Source organism: Bactrocera oleae, chromosome 3 (assembly GCF_042242935.1).
Source record: "Bactrocera oleae isolate idBacOlea1 chromosome 3, idBacOlea1, whole genome shotgun sequence".
In the NCBI taxonomy this organism is placed as follows: Eukaryota; Metazoa; Arthropoda; class Insecta; order Diptera; family Tephritidae; genus Bactrocera; species Bactrocera oleae.
In genome coordinates, this window is record NC_091537.1 from 56,735,149 (window position 1) to 56,759,593 (window position 24,445).

The 24,445-nt window shown below is 39.9% G+C and overlaps 1 protein-coding gene across 1 annotated transcript in view; it reads right to left on the reverse strand.

Moving 5' to 3' along the window:
* Acadvl (Acyl-CoA dehydrogenase very long chain) overlaps positions 1-24,445 on the reverse strand; it is a 123,365-nt gene that overhangs the window by 22,305 nt on the left and 76,615 nt on the right. The window contains exon 2 of the mRNA XM_070106664.1: positions 18,779-18,986. Within this exon, the coding sequence (XP_069962765.1) occupies positions 18,779-18,986 (208 nt within the window). The remainder of the gene's footprint in view (positions 1-18,778; positions 18,987-24,445) is intronic.

Sequence of the window (24,445 nt, forward strand, 5' to 3'; positions counted from 1 at the left end):
TAATATGGACTTGTTTGTACGCAGTTAGGTTCTTTTGTAATTGAGAGTTCGTTAAAGAGATTAATGCGCTTTGTACAGCTTGTTTTTTTTTATTCAATTGAAAGATCAATGCGCTTTTTTTTGTATACAATCCTGCTTGTTTTTGTTTGCCAAAGAACAAGGGGTATTGCCGGATAATTGCCTATGAGGACTTTGAATATATGTAAAATTGTATATATTATATATACATATATGAGATAGTTTGTGCATTTTCGTAAATCGAGCATACCATACTTTTCTCCCAAGTATTTTTCGGGCAATATTACTATCAGTTTATATCAAGAATTATTTTTCACTTTTTAGTTTTAGTTGACGTTTATTCAATACTTGCTCCAATCTTTATTCTTCTAACAGTGTTCAGATTTTCCGTGAAGCACCCAAAAACGCCTAATCCACGAGCACAGAAACATCCATAAATATGCACTATTTGGGGGTGCTTAACACTCCTTTGAAAAAATATTTGTCCTTTTCTTAACAAAACACGTCTCAAGGGGTTGAATAATATTAAAATAGGCTCATCTAGTAATTATTACATAGCTCTAATCACGGTTGTTATTTTCCTGCATTGCAACCATTTTAAAATGTGTGTTTTTAAAAGTAGGAATTTGATTCCAGTATGGCGTTTGATGCCAGATCTGTGAAGTCTGTTTTGTATTGCATTTAGATAAATCTCTTATCCCTTTTTAAACAAAATTTTTATAGCTTCTCCTACTGAGCAGTGGTTTCTTCTCATAAAGATAACAATAGCTTTGTCCTCACTTTTAGATGTCACGTGATTCCTCCCGCTTCTTATCTTGTTATCTACGTTTTCAGTTTTTCCATAATAGTCAGACGACCTCTTCACAAATATAGAACTTGTATTTAAATATTTTGCAGTTTTTTAATAGTACCTTTGGGACCTTTAGGATGTTTTGTTAGTGTTTAAATGAGCTAAGCCTCAGTAACCACACACACCACTCTACTCGGCAAAAACTAGCGCACCCTACTAATACACACCACACCTGGAACACCACCATCATAAAATTCACAAATAATTAAACGGTAATAAAGCGATACAAAATAAATATAATCTACACAACAAAATATATTCAATATAGTTACATACTTCTCCCGATTTCACCCATTTTCACACTGTAGGTAGAGGTGCTAAAAACATTTGCTTCCAGTGAATTTTGTTATTATAGCTTTAGCAGTTAAGATGCACATTAAACCTAATAGGGGCGGGACCACGCCCACTTAAAAAAAAATTTTAACTACAGATGCCCCTCCTTAATGTGATCCTGTGTACCAAATCACAGTCTTGTATTTTATTGCGGAGCTTAGTTATGGCAATTTATTTGTTTTTGATTAATGGCGTTTTGTGGGCGTGGCAGTGGTCCGATTACGCCCATCTGCAATACCAACCGTCCCACGGTACCAAGAAACATGTGTACCAAGTTTCATAAAGACATCTCAATTTTTACTCAAGTTACAGCTGGGAGGGTTGGCAAAAATCCTCCGCTGAACCCTCCACGAGGGTGCCGACTGGAAATAGATACCACAGGTTCACGACGTTAGTAGTGAGGTATCTAGCTAAGGTCAGGCTTCCTATCTGGGTTTTCGGTACTCTTCAATAGTGCAGCATCCAGATAGGAGGTCTTACCATGGTAGGAGGTATATAAAGGGCTGGATCAAGGTGTCATGTGACCCGTGTCGAAGATCAACCTGGCTGAGGGTCCTTAAATAGCCCAGTCTCGCACGGAGCTTACGGATACCTGGCGCCCTCCGTAATAAGATAGCCTTACTTGCGTAGCGGGGGCTATGCGCAAGCGGACATACTTTCCCCTACATTCGTAAGTCCAAAATATGAGCCATAATATGAGCCAAAATAATAACAACAATAGTAACAAAAACAAAATGGAGTCCGGACCTCCTTTAAAAAGACCGGAGGGAGCGAGTTGTTTCCAGAGCAGCGTTTGGCACGAGCTCGACAACAGCCAAAGCGAGGACAGGAGCGAAGCTTGGTCCTGGAGCAAAGGCAAATGCTAAGGTTGCAGTAGCCAAGTCTGGCGCCACGAAAACAGCAACGCTGGTGGCAGCCCATACCAACCCCTGTAGCCACGGCTTGGCAGCTAAGCAGGAGAAGGAGGGAGATGCCAAAAGCGATACTGCCAGCAGTGGGTCAGCCAGAGAGTGGCCTTCCTTTAGGATTGATGACCCAGCAAAGGCAAAGTATGCAGAGAGGTGACGCGCTGCATACCTGTTGAAAAAGGTGGCGCCAACCAATGAGGAACTCACAAAGGAGCTCCAGAAATCCATTGATTGCGCGAGAGCTGTTCTACCTAACTTCAAGCTAGAAGCGCCAGTAGTGGCAACAAAAAGACAAAGGTCCGCTGAAGAGGCTAAGCCGTCAGCTAAGAGACCGAAAACTAAGGGCGTGACGCCCTTAAGATCTTTTGCTGATGTGGCCCGGAACCGCATTGTCATTGGGGTACTGGATGAGGGTGACCCCGAAGGAAAAATTCCCAGAGCCCAATGGAAATGGGTGCAAGCCGCACTGACGAATGTGGCTTTGGAAGTGCTACTAAGCAATCCAGGTCCACCCCCGTCATGTGCGGATGCCGGATGGTATCAAGGGCAGATAAAGATGATAGCGTGTGACGACGAGAGATCGGTCCAGCTATATAAAGCAGCAATATCTAAGGTAGGGGAGGTCTACCCCGGAGCCAAATTAGTGGCGGGAGACAGGAAAGATATCCCATCCCGACCGAGGGCAAGGGTATGGATCCCGGCTACACCATCGCAGCCGGACCAAATAATGCAGCTCATAAGAGCCTGCAACCCAAATCTGCCAACTGGGGGATGGAGATTCGTCAAGGCCTTTGACGACCCCGCAGCGGAATCTGGTGTGGAGACGAAACGAGCCACAATGCAGATTCTGCTGCTTCTAACAAAAGAATCCGTGGAACCGCTAGCGAAAAGTGGCGGAGAGATCAACTAAGGATTCACAAAAGTAAAGGTTATGACCTACAAATCAGACGCCGATGCAGGAGAAAACTTGGCATCGGAATCGGAGTGCGAAGTCGAGGAAGATCCAGTGGAGTCCTCGAGCGACGCAGAGATCACAGATCAAGGTGAGTGTACTTCGGGGTCTGAGCTTGCGGACAGACCCTCTAAACTTTACACTGAGAGTGAGCTTTTAAGCGACTCTCATAATGATGCAGAGAAGACAATAACTAATGCGTCTTCTCCAAATTAATCTACACCACAGCAAACTAGCGTCTCTAGCCCTAGTTAACCTCATGGCAGAAGAACGGCCTGACTTTGTCCTCATTCAGGAGCCATGGGTTAACGGAGGGCGTATTTGCGGTCTGAGGACACCAGGATATAATCTATACGCGAATGGTTGTGTAGGTAAGCCTAGGACATGTATGTTGGCTAGCAAAAAGCTTAAAAAGCTTTTATTACACAGTTACAGTAGTAACGACACTACGGTGGTAAGCTGGGAGACGGGCAAGAATAAATACCGGCTGGCATCATGCTATATGCCGTACGACGAGGTAGCAGTACCATCGCAGCTGTTCAAAGAGCTGGTACGAGAAGCCGAAGCATCCAAGTGTTCGATTATACTTGGGTGCGACTCCAATGCGCACCATACTCTATGGGGAAGCAAGCATATTAATGAAAGGGGTGAGTTGCTCTTTAATTATTTAATAGGAAGTAAGCTTTTGTTATGTAACACAGGTAGTACGCCAACATTTATAACCAGAAACCGACAGGAAGTATTAGATATAACACTGGTATCGGAAGAACTGGTGGATAAAATAACACATTGGAGGTTATTGGAAGAACACTCCTTCTAAGACCACCGCTACATTGAGTGTATAATTGAAGAAAATGTAGTTAGGGAAGAGAAATTTAGGAATCATAGCAAAACGAACTGGCAGATGCACATGCAGGAGCTAAAAAAGCGTATTCCTATGATTCCACCATTCCAACCGGAAAAGAAAGAGGACCTAGACATCCTCGTTAAACGATTCACAGATTCTTGTCGTCAAGCACTAGAGGTAGCTTGTCCGTTAACGTACAGTAGGGGAAGAATTAGACCTCTTTGGTGGTCCCCAATACTTAAGAACATGCAGAAAAATTGCAGGAAGCAATTCAATTTTGCCAAACTATCCCAAGAAGATATAGAGTGGGATAACTATCATAACCACCTTCGGGCATACAAAAAGAAGGTAAGAAAAGCAAAAAGAAATTCGTGGAAATCTTTTTGTAATGACATCGAAAATACGGCAGAAGTGTCCCGACTGAGAAAGATAATGACACAGTCGAAGCATAGCATCGGATACCTTCAGAAGCCAGATCACAGCTGGACGGAATCCAGTAAAGAGACTCTGGGCCTACTAATGGATACTCACTTCCCAGACAGTTCCGAGAACCTCATAGGGGAGCATATAATGGAGAGTGAAGTAGGCTCAGAGTCCCCTCCGCTAGACATAGTGTCAGATGACAATGTTTATTGAGCAATAGGTAGCTTCAAGCCTTATAAAACGCCGGGACCAGATTCCAAGCAGAAGTCACTGCAATTAAAGAAAGCCTTCTTGTACTAACAAAAAGCGTAATCACAACAAGAAGTGTATTTATATATACAGACAGCCAGGCGGCTTTGAAATCTCTGATGTCTCATAGGATTTCGTCGAAGACAGTGAAGGATTGCCATGATCTTCTAGCGGATCTGTCATCCTATTTCACGGTAAATCTGCAATGGGTTCCAGGACACAGTGACATCCCTGGGAACTGCGTAGCAGATGAACTAACCAGCACCACCCTACAACTAGATCCTGGTAAGGTGGACATAAATATGCCTCTGCCTACGTGTAGGTACCTAGTCGACAAACATGTCATTAATATAGCCGAGTGTCAGTGGAATCAATTCCTGACCTGCTCAACCAGCAGGCAAACGTGGCAAGAATGAGGAATGATATAAGAACTCTCGTAGGAGTACTAACAGGCCACTGTCTAATAGGCAGACATGCAAGTAGACTTGGCGCGCCATATAACGACTATTGTAGAAGCTGTCAGGAAGTAGAAGGGGAGGAGACCATTAAACATCTTCTATGCGATTGCGCAGCACTATATAGGAAAAGAATCGCAACCACCGGTCGTGGGTTTCTTGACGACGTCTCGGAGGTTGCACAGATAAAACTTGTCTCACTGATGAAGTTCATCAGAAGTACGGGGTGGTTCAGAGAGGAGCCAATAGAGTGAGGGGATCACAGTCCCAGTGGTATCACAATGGGCCTCCTAAAGGCCTAAGTGTGTCGAATGACAGCCACTTTACCTACCTACCTACCTACCTACAGCTGGCACGGACGGACGAACGGACAGACAGTCACCCGGATTTCAACTCGTATCTTCATCCTGATCATTTATATATACATAACTCTATAGCTAACTCGATTAGTTTTAGGTGATACAAACAACCGTTACATGAACAAAACTATTATACTCTGTAGCAACAAGTTGCGAGAGTATGAAAAAAGGCATTGATCTCTTTAACGAGCTCTCAAAATAAGCACAAACATACATACGCACAAACAATTCGTGCATACTTATGTACAAAGCACATTGATCTGTTCAACGAGTTCTCAATTGCAAAAGAACATAACTGCGTATAAACAAGTCCATATATTATATTAGGGTGTACCTATATACCCCAACATAAGGACATAAAAATTATAATTAAAGAAAAAGAGCGGTTTTTAATAATTAAATTAAATAAAGCAATACATTCGGTTCCTATAAAGTCATCTCATACCATCCCAGAGATAAAATTTAATGTGTCTGGCGTGCTTAGTGCTTGATTTATCTCGCTTTTAGTAGTTTTTAACAGTACCGTTATATGGGGAGTGGGCGGAGTTGCCACCCGATTTCACCCATTTTCACATTGTAGGTAGAGGTTCTAAAAACATTTGCTTCCAGTGAATTTTGTTATTATTGCATTAGCGGTTTAGGAGATATGCACATTAAACCTATTAGGGGCGGGACCACGCCTACTTTGAGAAAAAAATTTAACTGCAGATGCCCCTCCCTATTGTGATCCTGTATACCAAATAAGAGTCTTGTATCTTGTTGTGGAGCTGAGTTATGACAATTTACTTGTTTTTGAATAATGGCGTTTTGTGGGCGTGGCAGTGGTCCGATTACACCCATCTGCAATACCAACCGTCTCACGGTATCAAGAAACGTGTTTACCAAGTTTCATAAAGATATCTCAATTTTTAAGTTAAAGCTTGCACGGACGGACGGCCGGATTTCAACTCGTCTCTTCATCCTGATCATTTATATATACATAACCCTATATCTAACTCGATTAAATTTAGGTGATACAAACAACCGTTAGGTGAACAAAACTATTATACTCTGTAGCAACAGGTTGCGAGAGTATAATTAGGCGTAACAGTAAAACAGTTCGCACTAAATGACGATAATTTTAATTTGGCTTGGGAAGCTCTTAAATCAAAATCAAAACGAAAGTTCAAAAAGAAACCAGTGAAGAATTTGTTAAACTACTATCCACTGTTTCAAATTGTTTGTCGGTTCTATCGACATGGGAGCAATCCCTCTCATCACGAAAGAAATGCCCCACGTGGCCACAAATGAAAGACTTTCTAACTACCCAGTACGAAATCGCTGAAAGGGTAGACAAAAAAAAACTAATTAAAACAAAAATTGTTCAACACGACATAAAATAAGGTTCAATAGACCCCAAGCTAGTAGCAAAAACAAATTAAACATAAGCTTTTACAAAACGAAATCGTTGACATCCTCATGCGAACTATGCACAAGAGGGCATAAACTACAATCTTGCGAGAAGCCCCCTCATATCAAGTACAACCCCAGAAGATCAGTATTATGAAGACTTCTACAAAGCCACAACTACTCGATCAAATAATGGCCGGTACGTCGTACGACTATCACCAAAGCCACAATTTTCCAACACTTCACAAATTGTCACAAAAAACCAAGTCAAAGCTTCTTCTGACAACCCGTGTTAAAAACACAAATATATATAATTCAACCAAATCATCCAAATATATAACTAAATATTCCAAAGAAAATTTGTTGTACACTAATTTCTTTAAATTAGAAAAGGGCAGTACAACATAAAAACACAGAGGATCCAATGGAATGCGATACCTGACCAGTTTTCATATCCTACTGTGTCAATATCCGCATTATCCGCAATAATAATTTCGACCCCGCTTTCGCCAAGAAAAATGGTCAAACAATCTAAACCATAGTCGAATCTCCCTATTCTTGGTCACAATCGTCTACGTCCATACATAATATCGTCCGCAACATAATTGTCCTAGAAATTCGAAAAATCGACACCTCATAATTCAAAATTAAAGTTAAGGGATCACCATACTTCCAATGTGATACAGTGACGCACCCAGCCTTACAAAAAGCAAAGGCCGCACTTATCGCATCTATCTAAGCGCTCATAATATGGGTAGTTTATGGCAAACACTTGTAAAAGTTGCAAATTTCACTTAAAAAATGTGAGCGAAAACCACAAATCTCACTCACGCAAGATCCCTCTTCAAAGGTTTCAAAGGAGCACCCATTATAGCTATACCTGAGCATGGCGTGGAGTCGTTAACCGTAATAAGTCGATGGTAAAAAAATGTTAAGCAAACAATACAAATAATAAAATTATTAAAGAAACAACCTCAAATACAATAAGTACGAACAGCAAATACAACCTCAACACCCGCAAAATAAAGTTGCTTACCTTAAAGCAATTACATGCACATCAAAATGCTTACAAAATATGTTTTTAAAACCAAAGTCGTTTTATACACACAGGTCAATTTGGATATAACATTACTCCATCACCATGTGACTTGACTGTGAACTGAATTGATGTATGCAAATTAGACGTAGCATTAATAAAAATTAGTTTTGTAATTTTGTGTATACATATGTATATGTTTAAATTTGTTTATATTCATTCATTAATATACTTTTAAACTATAATTTTATCCGTTTTATAATTTTGGTATTTATTTCTTTAAAATTTCGTTTTTCTATTTTATGAAATAAAAAGAATCATTTTGCACTTTACTAATACTAATACGTATATTTTATACATGTATATCTATAGCATCTACCAATATGGATGACTTGATTTTGACAGCTCGTCGCGGCCATGCTTACGGATTTGTGTCAAATGTTGTCAGTGTGTACAGTAAGGTTTGCCGTTTCATCATGTCACGTTTCACTTTGGAATGACGCTTGGAAATTGTTCAAGATTATTACACCAATTCACTTTCTCCGAAAAATTCACAAATTCACGTTTATCGAAAAATCGTCTTCTCAGAAGAGGGCCATTTCGGGCTTAATGGCTTCGTCAACAAACAAAATTGTCACTATTGGGGTGAGCCAAACCCTCGTGTTCAGAAAAAGCAATTGCATCCCCAAAAACTGATCTTTTGGTGCGGATTGTGGAATTGCAGCCTCAACGGGCCTTATTTCTTGCCGTTACCATCAATAGCAAGCGTTATGACATGATTTTGACGGACTTTTTTCTCGGAATTTGATAAAATCGATACGTCCGATCTCTAATTCTAAAAAGACGGTGCGTCACCTCAGGTTTCACGTCGAAACATGAACACATTGCTTCAAAGTTTAGCGACTCGTTAATTTCGAAAAATGACCCAGTCAAATAGCCGCCAAAAAAATGCGATTTAACGCTTCTAGATTATTTTCGCTGGGAGTAGTTAATACAAAGTTTTTCAGTAATCAACCAGCAACGCTCGAGGAGCCGAAAAACACCAGAGCATTTTAGCCGGAAAGAAGCCGTGGTGACCATTTGGCCGACATTTAATCAAATCATAAATGGCATAAAATTATCTGCATAACAAGAAAAACAGAACCCATTTTGACCAAATTTGAGTGCTTCATTTCATTTTAACATCACGTCGTTCTTGTTGGTAGACCCTATATTTTATTATGGTACGTAGCAGGGATGGTATTTGATAATTTTCAATTGTGCCGAATTTAGTGCTGAAAATGTAGTTGAGTGCTGAAAATGTAGTTGAATGCCGAAAATAATCAAGTTCGAATAAACTTTCTTTAAAAAAATAAATTTTATTTTAAACAATTCATTAGCACAAACATCGAATAAAGTCTTAAGTCTGAATCAAGGACATGTGCCGCCTTGATAGCTAACTTATTTCTACATTTTGTTTTGATTAAATTTATATTTAAATTTAAGTATCCGCTCAACACAAGCCGAAGAATGAGGCAGTGACAGCAAATCGTATGCGATACGTAAAACATTTGCAAATAAATATTCATTCAATTCAAGTTTATTAAAATTCTTTTACCTCTGGATATGTATATATAGCTCCTTATTCGTTATTAATTGCTTTTTACTACGGGTCGATTGTGCGTAGTGCCGACTAGAATTGAAAGGGTGGACAAATGCACTATTGTGCGTACACTGGTTCACTGGGTAAAGGGGTCTATGTTGAGTAAGGTTTTTCAATTTATTATTTAATATTTTTCCCTTTTTTTATTGAATGCATGATATGCCCCAAGTTACGAATATTTCTACACCTGATCTAACCTAACCTGAAAAGGTTTTCCACACAACTGACGTTTTCAAAGTCGGTGCCCCTTATAACTGTGGTTTTGTTAGTGCTGTTCTTAAACATGCAACTTGTTGTAAAAAATATTGTCAAGTGAACTATGGCGTAATCACCCCTGCTTTAATTAATTTAATAACAAGACCACAAAAAATTCACACGTTGTACCTTCTGTTGTGCGTTAAAGTCTGGTATCGACTAAAAAAAACAGGTTTATTTGCGATTCACTCGTGATGTTCTTTGTACGGCCCTAGTGTTTATCTGTCATTGTGACATTCAATAACACATTTCTCTCGAGGTTTTCGTTAGAGTTTTGATTACAGAAGCAAATTGTGCTTTAAAACTTCGCTAGTCTTCGCTTTCAAGATTCCAGCGTTAAGCGATTTCTTTTATTCGATGTATTATCTTTTTTTCAATACCTATCCTTGTTGATTATCGTTCAAATTTTTCAGGATATTTTTATGTTGTCCTTCTTCAAAAACGTGAAATTATTTTATTCTTTGATGTAAAGATATGGCTAGTTCTATTAACAAATTGATAATTTGTCTCAAGTTAAAGACAAGTTATCGCTGAGCATTGCGTTTTCGCTTTATTGATCATCAGGTAGGTTATGGAATCCGAGTGAAAGGGGAAATTAAAATGAATACTAAAACAAGTAAGAAAGGGCTAAGTTCGGATGTAACCGAACATTTTATACTCTTGCAAAGTCAAATAGTATACTCGTTTGAGTTTTCTTTGTGGATTGACTGATATTTTCGGTAGAAGGTCAACTATAGGCACTGGGGTCCACATATTTAGTACTTAGGGGCTTAAACAGTTTTGGTTCGATTTAGACAATTTTTGGCCACAAGTTGGCATACTTTAATCGCATTATTCACGCAAAGTTTTATCCCAATACAGTCATTGTTGCCTGATTTGTATAGTGGAAAGTGAAAGAATCAGATGGAATTTAAAATGGTGTTATATGGGAAGTAGGCGTGGTTGTAGTCCGATTTCGCCCATTTTCGCACTATGATATAGACACATGAAAAGAACTTTATGCACCGAAGTTGGTTGAAATCGGTTAAGCAGATCTCAAGATATGGGTAATCACCTAAAAGTGGGCTGTGCCACGCCCACTGTCTAATTTTGAACGCGGTTCCTATAAAGTCATCTCATACCATCCCAGAGATAAAATTTAATGTCTCTGGCATGTTTAGTGCTTGATTTATCGCGCTTTTAGTAGTTTTTAACAGTACCGTTATATGGGGAGTGGGCGGAGTTGCCACCCGATTTCAACTATTTTCACACTGTAGGTAGAGGTTCTAAAAACTTCCAGTGAATTTTGTTATTATAGCATTAGCGGTTTAGGAGATATGCACATTAAACCTATTAAAGGCGGGACCACGCCCACTTAAAAAAAATTTAACTGCAGATGCCCCTCCCTAATGTGATCCTGTGTACCAAATAACAGTCTTGTATCTTATTGCGGAGCCTCAATGGCGTTTTGTGGGCGTGGCAGTGGTCCGATTACGCCCATCTGCAATACCAACCGTCTCACGGTACCAAGAAACATGTCTACCAAGTTTCATAAAGATATCTCAATTTTTACTCAAGTTAGAGCTTGCACGGACGGACGGACGGATGGACGGACAAACGGACAGACAGTCACCCGGATTTCAACTCGTCTCTTCATCCTGATCATTTATATATGCATATATAACCCTATATCTTACTCGATTAGTTTTAGGTGATACAAACAACCGTTAGGTGAACAAAACTATTATACTCTGTAGCAACAAGTTGCGAAAGTATAACGAGTGAATTTGGTTTTGGTGTTCTGAAAAACGAGAAATTTTTTTATTTTCGTTCTCGTCTTTGCTTCCAGTCTCTGTAGCTTGAGGAATGTTGTAAACAACTTTTGTCCTAATGAAAAACTTCCAATCCGTCCAAACCTGATTATCTTAAGAAAACTTCTTTAGAATTGCAAAATCTTTTTCCCGCCAGAAATAGATATTTCTAATGGAAAATGTAACAGATGTTTTTTTAGATATGTGGTTTTCAATTAGGCAATACTTTTTACAGAATTGAAAGTAATAATTTCGAGATTCGAGCAACCATGGATCGATTTCGCACCACGTTTCCTCTAGTTAAGAATACGAGACGCCGTACAGTGTATACCAAAGACGCTATTGCTACTGTGGAGCAGAAGAAGACTCGAATGAATTCATCCGCCATCGCGCGCAACAATTGGAGCTGTGCCCATCCACTTTAGGGAAGTTTTTGTAGAAGGATATTGGCTTACAAAATCTAACTCGTGGAAGAATTGAAGCCGAACGACCATCACATACACATGTCTCAAAAAAACAACCTTTCTATTAAGCTATGTAACCGATTCCTTCCAAAGCGCATCGACTTTATTTTTGTCACCCTTCACAAAGTTTCGGGCTTTGTCCTTATGAACTTCCATGAATCGAATATTGATTTCAGACTGTGATCTGCGTTCTCATCAATTTACTATTTTAAATATTTTTACCACTTAAATTTACTTACATGTTTGCGCTCACCAAATTTTCACAATTGATTTTAAGTAAATAACAACCGAATATTTTCTTGTGAATACGTTTTTCAGATCACTCATTTCCACTCGAAAGTTATTTTGAAAAAAAATGTGGAAATTAAATAATGAAAGTGAAATATAGAACACGATATGTCGGATTGAAAGTTGATTTGCTTGAAATTCATTCGGAAGTGAATTACAGAACCTGTCTGCATACTTTTTTTGTTGTATTGTTTCAAGAGCAGCTACTTTTTTAATACAAATTTGTTAAGACATTTTCAGGTTAGTGTTAAACGAAAATACATACCAACATATTTTTTGCCATTCCAGCAGTACTTTAATAACTTTTATTTTTTTTAATCATATTTATTTATCTTTTTCTATTAAATTTTTTTTGCTTATTATTATTTCTAAACAATACTTCTTTAATTCGAACTACATATATAAAACACAAAACATATTGTAATCTCCGATATACGCAGTAGAAACGAAGAAAACCAAATGTGTTTATACTCTCGCAACATGTAGCTACATAGAATAATAGTTTTGTTAATCTAAAAATTGTTTGTAACAACTAAAACTAATCTATAAAGACAGAGCGATGACACGAATTCCAGTTGGAACCATGCTGCCAATGCAATACTGAGACACCAGCCTTAACGGCTGTGCAATCTGCACCATGTTCGCGCACTGTGCCGCCACTCCAGTCGAGTGGCCAAGAAAGGACCTCTACGGCCCTAAGGAGCTCTAGGCAACATGACTCCCAGTCGGACCAACCCCCCAGATGTCGAGCTGGAAATATTCAATATATACATCCACCCCAGTTACATGTTGCCCAACAGGATATCACCCGAACATAGGTGCGCTACTTCATGGTGAAAACCATTTGGTGCTAGGTGACTTTAACGCGCACCACGATCTTTGGCACTCCTGCCTGTCAAACGATCGTAGGGGGATGGAGCTGGCGGCACAGATTGACGATTCGATATTCTGCACAAGGAATGACGAAGCCCCCACCAGAATTATGGACACCTGTAATAGCTCGCCTGATATTACCATCGCTAGCGGTGGTCTGATAAATAGCATAACCTGGCGACCTATGCTAACTTTCGCATCAGACCATCTGTCCATAATTATCTCGATCGAGAAACCTCCCGACTTTACTTTTACAACTTTAACAAAGCTAACTGGGTCGGCTTCACAAAATTTACCAAGAGCACTTCAACGCACAACCCACTCCTACGGACGTTATGTGTTCCCCGAATAAGGGTTCTCAATTTGGGGATTCGGTAAATGGTAAATCAACATGAGCGGACAAAATGGATAGAGCACCTGAAGTCCTGCAATCTCTCCACCGGTGTAAGTAAGCTTTGGACTACTGTTAAGGCCTTGGCTAATCCGAGAAAACATGACGACCGGGTTGAAATTCAATTCGATGGCCATGCCTCCTCGGACCCGAAGAAGTGCGCGAGCTATTTTAGCTTGCAGTTTACACTGCACCCTTCGACCGACAAGACCACCGTTCCCATAATAGTCGGATCTACGTAAGCGGAACGAACCCGGATTTTTTCCGGCCAAGGACTGTCAACTCGACTAAATTCTGCCGCTACAACAACAACAACCTACTAGGCCAAACGATGTGTCACCGATGGGGAGGTTCAGAGTGTCATCAAAAAGGCCAAATTGTCTAAGTCCATTGCCCCAGACGGAATAAGCATGCTGATGCTAAAACATCTAGGATCGACGGGAGTAAGCTTCAAATACCCGATGTGTACAAAGTTGGAAAAGTGGTCCCGCTACTGAAACCTGGGAAACTCGCCAACAAAGGGAAGTCCTATCGCCCGATAACTCTCCTTTCCCCAGTAGTGAAGACACTTGAGGCCTTGCTACTCCCGACATTCACTCACCACCTGTGTCTAGCAGAACATCAGCATGGCTTCCGAAAAGTGCACAGCCCCACCACTGCACTTAACGTCATAAACGCCCAGATAGTTCATGGCCTAAGCCAGAAGCCACCCTGCGAAAGGACGATCCTCGTAGTGTTGGACACGTTAAAAGCTTTTGACACAGTCAATCACACAACGCTACTTGAGGACCTATAACAATCAACGCTCCCTCCAGGCCTGAAGCGGTGGACTATGAACTACCTGAGCGGTCGACATTCATCCGTACTGTTTCGAGGTCAAAACTCCAAACTTAGAAGAAATAAACAGGGGGTTCCGCAGGACAGTGTCCTCTTCCAACTACTTTTTAATTTCTACATTTTGAAACTCCCCCAATTCAATAAGGCTAAGCGCACCGGAAACTGGGAGGAATACAGATGCAGCCTAACTACCTACAATAAGGAGATTAGGACGGCGAAACAGAAGAGCTTTAGGAAGTTCTGTGAGAGCGTCTCCTCTACCCCAGAGGCAGCTAGACTGCATAAGGCTCTGGCTAGAGGCAAGACGGACACAGTACTAGCGATCAAACGATCTGATGGGACCTATACGTCCAGCGCAGAAGAAAGAGCTACGGCGCTTCTACTAGCGCCTTTCCCGGAGACGATTCATGAAGACCAGATTCGACCTATGGTCGAACGAAGGCCGTCACGCTTGGACTGGACAGTCGCAAAACAGCTCTTCACTGCAGACTCCATCAAGTGGGCTCTGGCCTCTTTTGAAAAATACATGTCACCGGGTGCGGATGGAATCCTTCCAGCTTTTCTGCAACAGGGGGGGCAGGTGCTACTGCCCCACCTTGTTCGGCTGATGAGGGATAGCCTAGCGCTGGCATCTATCCCAGAACCATGGCGCACCGCAAAGGTGATCTTCATACCCAAAGTAGGGAGGAAAGACTACTCATTGGCGAAATCGTTCAGGCCAATAAGTATTACTTCCTTCCTACTCAAAAGTATGGAAAAGATCATAGACCACGAATTACGATCGAAGGTGCTGAAAGCTTCACCGCTTCATGAGAAGCAACATGCTTACAGAGCAGGTAGATCAACTAACACTGCTCTGTACCAGCTAACCTCAGAGATCCAGAATTCGTTAGATGGGGGCGAGGTGACGCTATGCGCCTTCCTCGACGTAGAAGGTGCTTTCGACAACACGTCTCACGAGAGCGTGTCAAGAGCACTGGAAAAAAGGAGTGTGGCAGCACCAGTGCGCAGATGGATTGAAGCCGTACTGCGCACTAGGGTGGCGGAAGCCGCAGTAGGCGAAACTAAAATTCGTCTGGGTACAACAAGAGGTTGCCCACAGGGCGGAGTGCTATCCCCCCTACTTTGGAGCCTAGTTGTAGACGACCTCCTTGAGCGGCTGACTAGCAATGGAATCCGCTGTCAGGGATATGCGGATGACATTGTTATCTTAGCTAGGGGAAAATTTGAAGACACACTCTGCGATATCGTTCAGAGGGGATTGGGACTGGCAAAGGGGTGGTGAGGGGGGTTGGCTTAAATATCAACCCCGCTAAAACTACAATCATTCCCTTCACCAGACGGAGGTCACTGCCGGGCCTCAGGAATATATCCCTGGACGGCAGAGTGGTTGAGATGTCCAGCACGGTCAAGTATCTGGGACTCACGCTGGATTCCACACTGCGATGGAATCAGCACGTGGACCAGACCCTAACCAAAGCTACAAAAGCACTCATGGTGTGCAACCGACTTGCTGGAAAATCCTGGGGGTGCTCCCCAAGGACTATCAGGTGGATGTACACCATGATTGTGAGACCGATTATCACGTATGGAGCGGTATCGTGGGGTTCGAAAGCATCGCAGACTTCGGTAGGACTTAAACTGTCGAAGCTGCAAAGACTTGCCTGCATCTGCGCGTCGGGAGCAATGCGAACGTGTCCGACCGCAGCACTAGATGTCATGCTAGAACTTTCACCGCTACACCTGGTAATCAAACAGACAGCCAAATGAACTCTGCTCCAAATGACAGCAGAGGGAGCTGGCAAAGGGAAGGTAATCTCATCCCAGCAGATGAAAGAGCTAAGTGAGGAAATACCACTAGCCCTTCTCCCAAGGGATAGCATTACCAAAGTAGTAAACTTCAGCAGGAAGTTCCAAGTAACCCTTGGCAGCAAATCTGAGTGGAAGGACTCTGCACTAGACCTGCTGCTAAAGGGTTGCACCATCAAGTGGTACACCGACGGGTCGAAAACGGAGGAGGGGATTGGTGCAGGGGTCGCTGGGCCAAGCACCAAACTCTCCATTCCCATGGGAAGTTTCCCTAGCATATTCCAAGCCGAGGTCTATGCTATAAGTCGGTGTGTAGGAATAAATCTCCAGCGCAACTATCGCAATAAAAGTATCGCTATACTCAGCGATAGTCAGTCGGCACTAAGAGCGATCAATGCCTATGAGGTCAGATCTCTCCTAGTGATGGAGTGCATAGAACGGCTGAACAGCCTATCTGAGCACAACCGAGTGCACCTTATTTGGGTGCCTGGCCATAGGGGTATAGCTGGGAACGAACTAGCCGACGAGTTAGCTCGCTCTGCAGCCTCTACAAGAATGGTAGGGCCGGAACCATACTTAGCGGTTGGTCCACATACCATCAAAGAGTTCCTCCGCAGGGAGGAAAGATCAGACAGGGAGATACACTGGCAACAACTCCAGGGCATGCACCATGCCAGACTGCTAATGGGGGGTTACGACCTCAAGCGGTTCAATGCCATAATTAATCTCCCAAGAAACAAATTCCGGCTACTGGTAGCGTTCTACACCGGCCACTGCAGGCTCAAGAAGCATCTCTTTAACATGGGCATAGCCTCTTCTGCAAACTGCCGGTTCTGCGACATAGAGCCGGAAACCCCCGAACATCTGCTGATGAACTGCACAGCAGTCTGCAGACGCAGAATCAAGGCCCTGGGATCCATGTTTCCACACAGGGATTGTATCGCCTCACTAGCACCCAGCAGAATTTTGGAATTTATCAATATGCTGGGCCTAGATGACACGATATGACTTAGGGGAGGGCACAATAGACCGTAGGTCGCGGTGCATACCTCAAAATTAATCAATCAATCAATCAACTCCCCCAACCACCAGAAGGAATTTCCGTGACGTCGGGCAATGGAATCGATGGCATGTGCTCAAAAGTAAACAGCTACCTCTCCAAACTTTCTCGCTTCTTCTCTGCATGGAGTCTGACACTCTCCCCCACTAAATCCACAGAGACCATTTTCACAAACTGGAGGAAGGAGTACAGACTAGATCTGAATATTCCAGTCGACTGCACAAAAATTCCGAAGTCAATAATACTAATATTTTAGGCGTTACATTCTTACGTCTGTGCTCCTTCACTCCTCATACGACCGCGATAACTGCCAAAGTACAGAGCCGCAACAAAATCCTCAGAACGCTTGCCGGCAACTCTTGGGGAAAAGACAAAGAAACGTTGTTGGCAACATACAAGGCAATCGGGCGGCCGGTCCTAAATTATGCAGACCCAATATGGTCGCCTGGATGTATTGCTACGCAGACGAAGAAGCTCCAAACCTGTCAGAACACAGCACTCCGGACTATCACGGGATGCCTCTTGATGTCCCCAATCGAACATCTGCACAGTGAGGCCCTTTTCCTTCCAGTTGAGGAACATAACGAGCTCCTCTCGAAGCAGTTTCTGCAGTAGTCTGCTTTAAGCGGAACCGCCTCCTAGAAACATCAAGAGGTAATTACGTCGACGACCTTAGATAGTACGCCGAACGGACTTCGGACGCAACGAACTATAGACAAGCCATTCACAGTGAAGCCATTAACACCTTCATCGACTCTCAGTGAATGGCGTACCAGGAGTCAAACCACCACCCATAGCTTTGATATCGTGATAAAACTTGGTACACAGGTGCCTTCTACCCTGAAATTCTTATGTTACATTGTGGTAACGGGCGAAATCGGTCTACTATAAAGCCTACTTCCCATAAAATTTTAAAATCCATCTGATTATTTCACCGTAGAGTATATAAAAAAAATATATGGCCTTCAAAATATGCCATCTCTTTTCCAAAAACGAAGGAAATCGGGCCACATATTTTCAAACCCCAAATGTCGAATACGTAAACTTCACCGTACGGTACCTACGGCTGACTTTGTACAGATAAAATAGATAAGGTATATTAGTGATATATGCCCTTTTGTCACAAATGAGTAAAATCGAGTCTAATAACTAATATAAACATTACACACTTTTTGTTGGCTTTATACCTTATATAGGTATATATATCGGTCAATTAGGAAAATTAAGAGAACGTATAATATTAAAAATACTATAGTTTAATACCGAAAATGTGTGAAATCTGTTGACAAATTACCCCATTTCCCATAAATTACATATATGTATATAATGATTTTCCGTATTCTAGCAGGCTTTTTAACGAATACTCATATATGGGCGAATGTGTGAGTTATAAACCGAAATTGCATTGAATCATGTTCTCGAGTATGCTTAAGTAATGAAATCAATCTATACCATCCAAATTTACCCTATATATCCTTTAAAGTAATAAATTCATATTTACATTAACGAAAATATCTTATCATGCAGCTAAGATTAATACTTGTACTTACTGAAAAAAATTTTTCAAATGGATCAACTAAACTCAAAATTAGTTCTTTTTCATCTGCCACCAATACGTCAGGGTATGGGAAAACTTCCGCTGAAACCATTTTTCCACGAAAAATATTCATCATAAATGACGAACTATTTTTTAACTGTGAAATTTTCGTATCACTTTTAATATCCTTCGAATCCACATTAGTTTGAGCCGAAAAATATCTGCAGGTATAATTTCAAAAGTTTCTGTTATGTTTGGTATATTATATTTATAAAATCTCAATTATTATTATTTTTTAAATAAATTGCTTATGAAATAAGATATATATACTAATTTTTAGATTAAAAAAAAAGAAAATTTTTGGACAAAAAATTTTTTTTTTTACATCTAGAAGTGGTCCTTTCACTTTTAAAGTAAATTTCGAGTTAAATATTTTTTGGACAATAAAATTTTTTTTCGGTTTAAACTCTTCACATTTATATAAAAATTACCGAATTTGACGGGTTTGACTCAAATTTTATTTGAACGCTTAAATAAAGTATGTTAAACTTTTTTTTAAAACTCCAATGACTACATAAAATTTTTTAAGTTAATAACTTTTAATTGACGAAAAATAGGACTCTCCACAGCTTCTAGAACACTATACAAAATTTTAACTCGAAATTTACTTTTAAAGTGAGTGGACCGACCCCAGGTGTTAAAAACAGATTTTTTTTATATTTTTTTTTTTTATAATCTACAAATTTCACCCTTAGGCTAAGCAAAAAATAAAGGTTTTTTTTTCGCTCCACCCTAATATATACACAGTATGCTACTAAGGACTAAGAGAAGTAAGATAAAAGATTTTTTTTCGCTCCACCCTAATATATACACAGTATGCAATAAGGTCTAAGAGAAGTAAACTCATTTAACAGGTACAACTAAAATTTTGAGCACCATGTCCCCGTACCACTCTTCATTGATGCAAACGTTGACTTATATTCAATTTCGGAAAAGTATGAACCAACCCTTCGGTATGCATCCCACAGCAGACAATAACTTTCTCTATTAGTAAGGGATCTCTTTAGTATTATACATAGCGGTTCTAAATACTTATTTAGGTTCAGGTGTTGTTATTCGCCTTTGATGTAACAAGTTTGTTAATAGCACATTGTATTTCAAGATTTAGGATCGAAAGGTCTCTTATTCTCGTTTTGTAAGGAATTTCTTTAATATTACACATAGCGGTTCTAAATACTTATTTAGTTCTAGGTGTTGTTATATGCCTTTGATGTAACAAATTTGTTAATAGCACATTGTATTTCGAGATTTAGGATCGGAAAGTCTCTTATTCACAAATAATAATTTCCTTCATAAATTGTGTGTAGGACAATTAAGAGTTAAAGTGAGAAAAAAACCAACAGGTCTCTAAAACTTGTGATTATTTACCCTAATCGCGTTGACTTTTTTTAGTAAAACATTGTAAAAGCACTGAGAATTATTGGTGACAACCTCATAGCTAGACCCTAAAAACGTTCGTATTCGTTTTTGATCCTTCATTGCTGTTGGATCTGTTGCTGTCAGAGATGTCAGGAACACATGTTTGCTTGTTCCTACTACTGTGTGCGCTTATCATCAATGCTTTTACAATATTTCCCAGATTCGACGTTAGAATATGTTCGTAGATAGATTGGAAATGGGGATATTTTTAATATACGCACACCGCCATAATAAGCAACACAAAAAAGCTAAAGAAAATGCGGCGTTAGCGTGTATCCTTCATGATAGAAGGGTTATTGCAATTTGATTAGATGTTATAGTAGGGGACCCGATAGACGTTTTTCACACATAAATTAATTTGTAAATTTTAACTTTTTTTGAATAAACTGTAACCAATATTAGACTGCTGTTCACATATCTTTGAACATACTTATCTTAGACAATGCCGAGGCAATACAAAACATACACACATATACAAACTTAGCTTAAAAAAAAAAGAATTAAATAGAGGCAATATAAAAAATCCAGTTATATATTCAGACAATATACTAAGCAGCTATGAATAACTAAAAATACAGACAGTAAAAAGTCCTTTATTAATAAAATAAATTCAATATAAAACAAGTAAGGAAGGGCTAAGTTCGGATATAACCGAACATTTTATACTCCCGCAAAGTCAAATGGTATACTCGTTTGAAACTTCTTTGTGGATTGACTGATATTTTCGGTAGAAGGTCAAGTATAGGCACTGGGGTCCACATATTTAGTACTTAGGGGCTTGAACAGTTTTGGTTCGATTTAGACAGTTTTTGGTCACAAGGTGCGTACTTTAAACGTATTATTCACGCAAAGTTTTACCCCGATATAATCATTGTTGCTTGATATGCATAGTGGAAAGCGAAAGAATCAGATGGAATTGAAATCGGTGTTATGTGGGAAATAGGCGTGGTTGTAGTTCGATTTCGCCCATTTTCGCACTATGACATAGAAATATGAAAAGAGCGTTATGCACCGAATTTAGTTGAAATCGGTTAAGCAGATCCCAAGATATGGGTTTCCACCTAGTGGGTTTTTAACACTAGTTTTTAACATTACCGTTATATGGGGTGTGGGCGGAGTTGCCATCCGATTTCAACTATTTTCACACTGTAGGTAGAGGTTCTAAAAACATTTGCTTCCAGTGAATTTTGTTATTATTGCATTAGCGGTTTAAGAGATATGCACATTAAACCTATTATGGGCGGGACCACGCCCACTTTAAGAAAAAAATTTAACTGCAGATGCCCCTCCCTAATGTGATCCTGTGTACCAAATAACAGTCTTGTATCATATTGCGGAGCTTAGCTATGGCAATTTATTTGGTTTCGATTAATGGCGTTTTGTGGGCTTGGAAGTGGTCCGATTACGCCCATCTGCAATACCAACCGTCTCACGGTACCAAGAAACATGTCTACCAAGTTTCATAAAGATATCTCAATTTTTACTCAAGTTAGAGCTTGCACGGACGGACGGACGGACAGACAGTCAGCCGGATTTCAACTCGTCTCTTCATCCTGATCATTTATATATACATAACCCTATATCTAACTCGATTAGTTTTAGGTGATACAAACAACCGTAAGGTGAACAAAACTATTATACTCTGTAGCAACAGGTTGCGAGAGTATAAAAAGACCTGTAAGTTTTCGTCTTTCGAGCTTAAAGAAAAAGACCAGCCAAACTATACAAAAAAAAGGCATTGAAAATTCCTGTATTTATAAACATAGGCAATATAAAAAAGTCCTTTACAGACCTGTTGAATAAATAAATAAAACGAGCCTATTTAAAGCTCAGGTAATATAATAAGACCTCTAATAAATATACAGGCAATATAAAAAAAGTCCTAAAAAGTCTGTCGAGCAATATATAAAAAAAGTCCTAAAAAGTCTGTCGAGCAATATTTAAAAAGATGGGTACGATCAACTGTATAAATCTATGGGATCGTAAAGTCTCCATTTTCAAAGGAAGAATCGAAAGGTTCATAAAAGAAATGGGCAATCTAAGTGAAATGGCTATTCTTTGGCAATCTGTATACAATAGCAATGTCAAAGTGTTTCAAAAAATATTGATGAAATATACCAGAGGAATGCGTACAATATAGCCAAGAACTTCCAAAATTAAAAAAAAAAAAACAATAAAAAGACAAAAAATCTAGAAAACAGCTCACGAATTGCTTATAGTGCGCGAATTTATCGATTTGTAACACTAAGTGAGGAAATTATCGAGACGTCCGATACAGTGTCAGAAGGTGATCGTACACAAACACGTGTGAAATGGGCACCAAGGTTCAAACGAAACAAAACAATCAGCCGATTTGTCGATGATATCCCAGAAAGCTTTAGAAGATACGTAAATTAAAACCGAGCAACGAGAAGTACAATAACTGAATTTATGTAAAGAAAAAAATTAATCACAAGAACAAGAATCGCCTCGTATTTTGGAGAAACAAAAAACATTTAAATAGAACACTACCTATGCAGCTAAAGTTAAAAATATTGAAGCTGAGATTTTAAACAAGCAAAAGAATTTGGGTAATTCCGAAAAGATAGATAAAGTAGCTAATGAGCAATTAACTTGTAATTTTACTCCCCTGCAGGCCCACATTTTGGGAAATTGGTGTACGCTTATGTATGAGTACGTTCACATTAAAAGTTTTCAACGCGAAGCCAAGCAAAATGTTGGGCAACTCTCATATTTTCACGCTTTTCTAAGCAACCGTCGCCCTTTCTATAAGAAGCAAAGCGTTCATTGTGGCATAACCTTTGTTCTCTGAGCATCATTGCTTCAGTATGAACTGTCAGGTAAAGCGAAGAAAGTTGCATGTGAATGGGCGTTTATTGGACACACAAAAATAAATTCATATCACATAACACACGCACGTGACAATATATATACAAACCAGTGTCTGGCATGAGAGGAACGGCGACTGCGTAGGTTAGCACAAAATTAAAGACACCCAGTGAAAACCCTGTTACCCTAAATTTATCGAACCTTTTTTATTCTTTGTTTAGACAAGTACTTTCATGCTTCCTGATTTACTTTGTATATTGTACGAGTAAAATAAATATATTATAATCAAAAAAATCTTCATTGTCTCTTTTCTCTTTTCTTTAGCAGCACCGCAATTTCATGAACTACTGAACAGATAACAAGCAAAACAACGAACTACCACTAAGAATCCCACAGAAATAAATTGCAAAATCAGTGGGTTATTTGTGAGATCAGATTCTTTAGTGACTTTTACGTGTGTTTCTAATATTTATTGAAAAAGATTAAATATCGTTTGGTTTTTAAGAGCGGATATTTTTTCGCAGAGTATTGTTTTGCTTAGAAGTACCAATTGTCAACGTATATAACGGGTGTTTTTTTTTTAAGTATAGAACTTTAAGTTGGCATTACTGTTCAAGATGGCGACCGATTATTCTCAGTTTGGTTTGGCAATTCATCAAGAATAGACTTACGCCTGAACAACGCTTGCAAATTGTGCAATTTTATTTCGAAAATAATGGTTCTGTGCGGAATGCATATCGCGCACTACGTTCATTTTATGATGAAGCGCACTTCTGGTTGAATGGCTACGTCAACAAATAAAACTGCCGCATTTGGAGTTAAGCTAATCCTCAAGTGTATGTCGAAACACCGTTACATCCAGAAAAACTGACTGTTTGGTGCGCTTTATGGTCTGGTGGAATCATTGGTCGGTACTTCTTCGAAAACGATGATGGCTACAACGTTACAGTCAATGGTAATCGGTATAAGGCCATGATTATTAACTTTTTCATTCCTGAATTGAACAACCATGATATCCAGGAGCTGTGTTTCCAACAAGACGGCGCAACATGTCACACAGCTCGTGCCACAATCGATTTATTGAAAGAAACGTTTGGTGACCGCCTTATTTCACGTTTTGGACCTGTGAATTGGCCTAAAAAATCTTGTGATTTAACACCGCTAGACTACTTTCTGTGGGGTTATGGAAAGTCATTGGTCTATGCGCATAAGCCACAAACGCTTAACCATTTGAAAGACAACATTTGTCGTGTTATTGCCGATATACGGCCACAAATGTTGGAACAAGTTATCGAAAATTGGACGTCCAGATTGGACTACATCCGAGCCAGCCGTGGCGGTCATATGCTAGGAATCATATTTAAAATGTAAT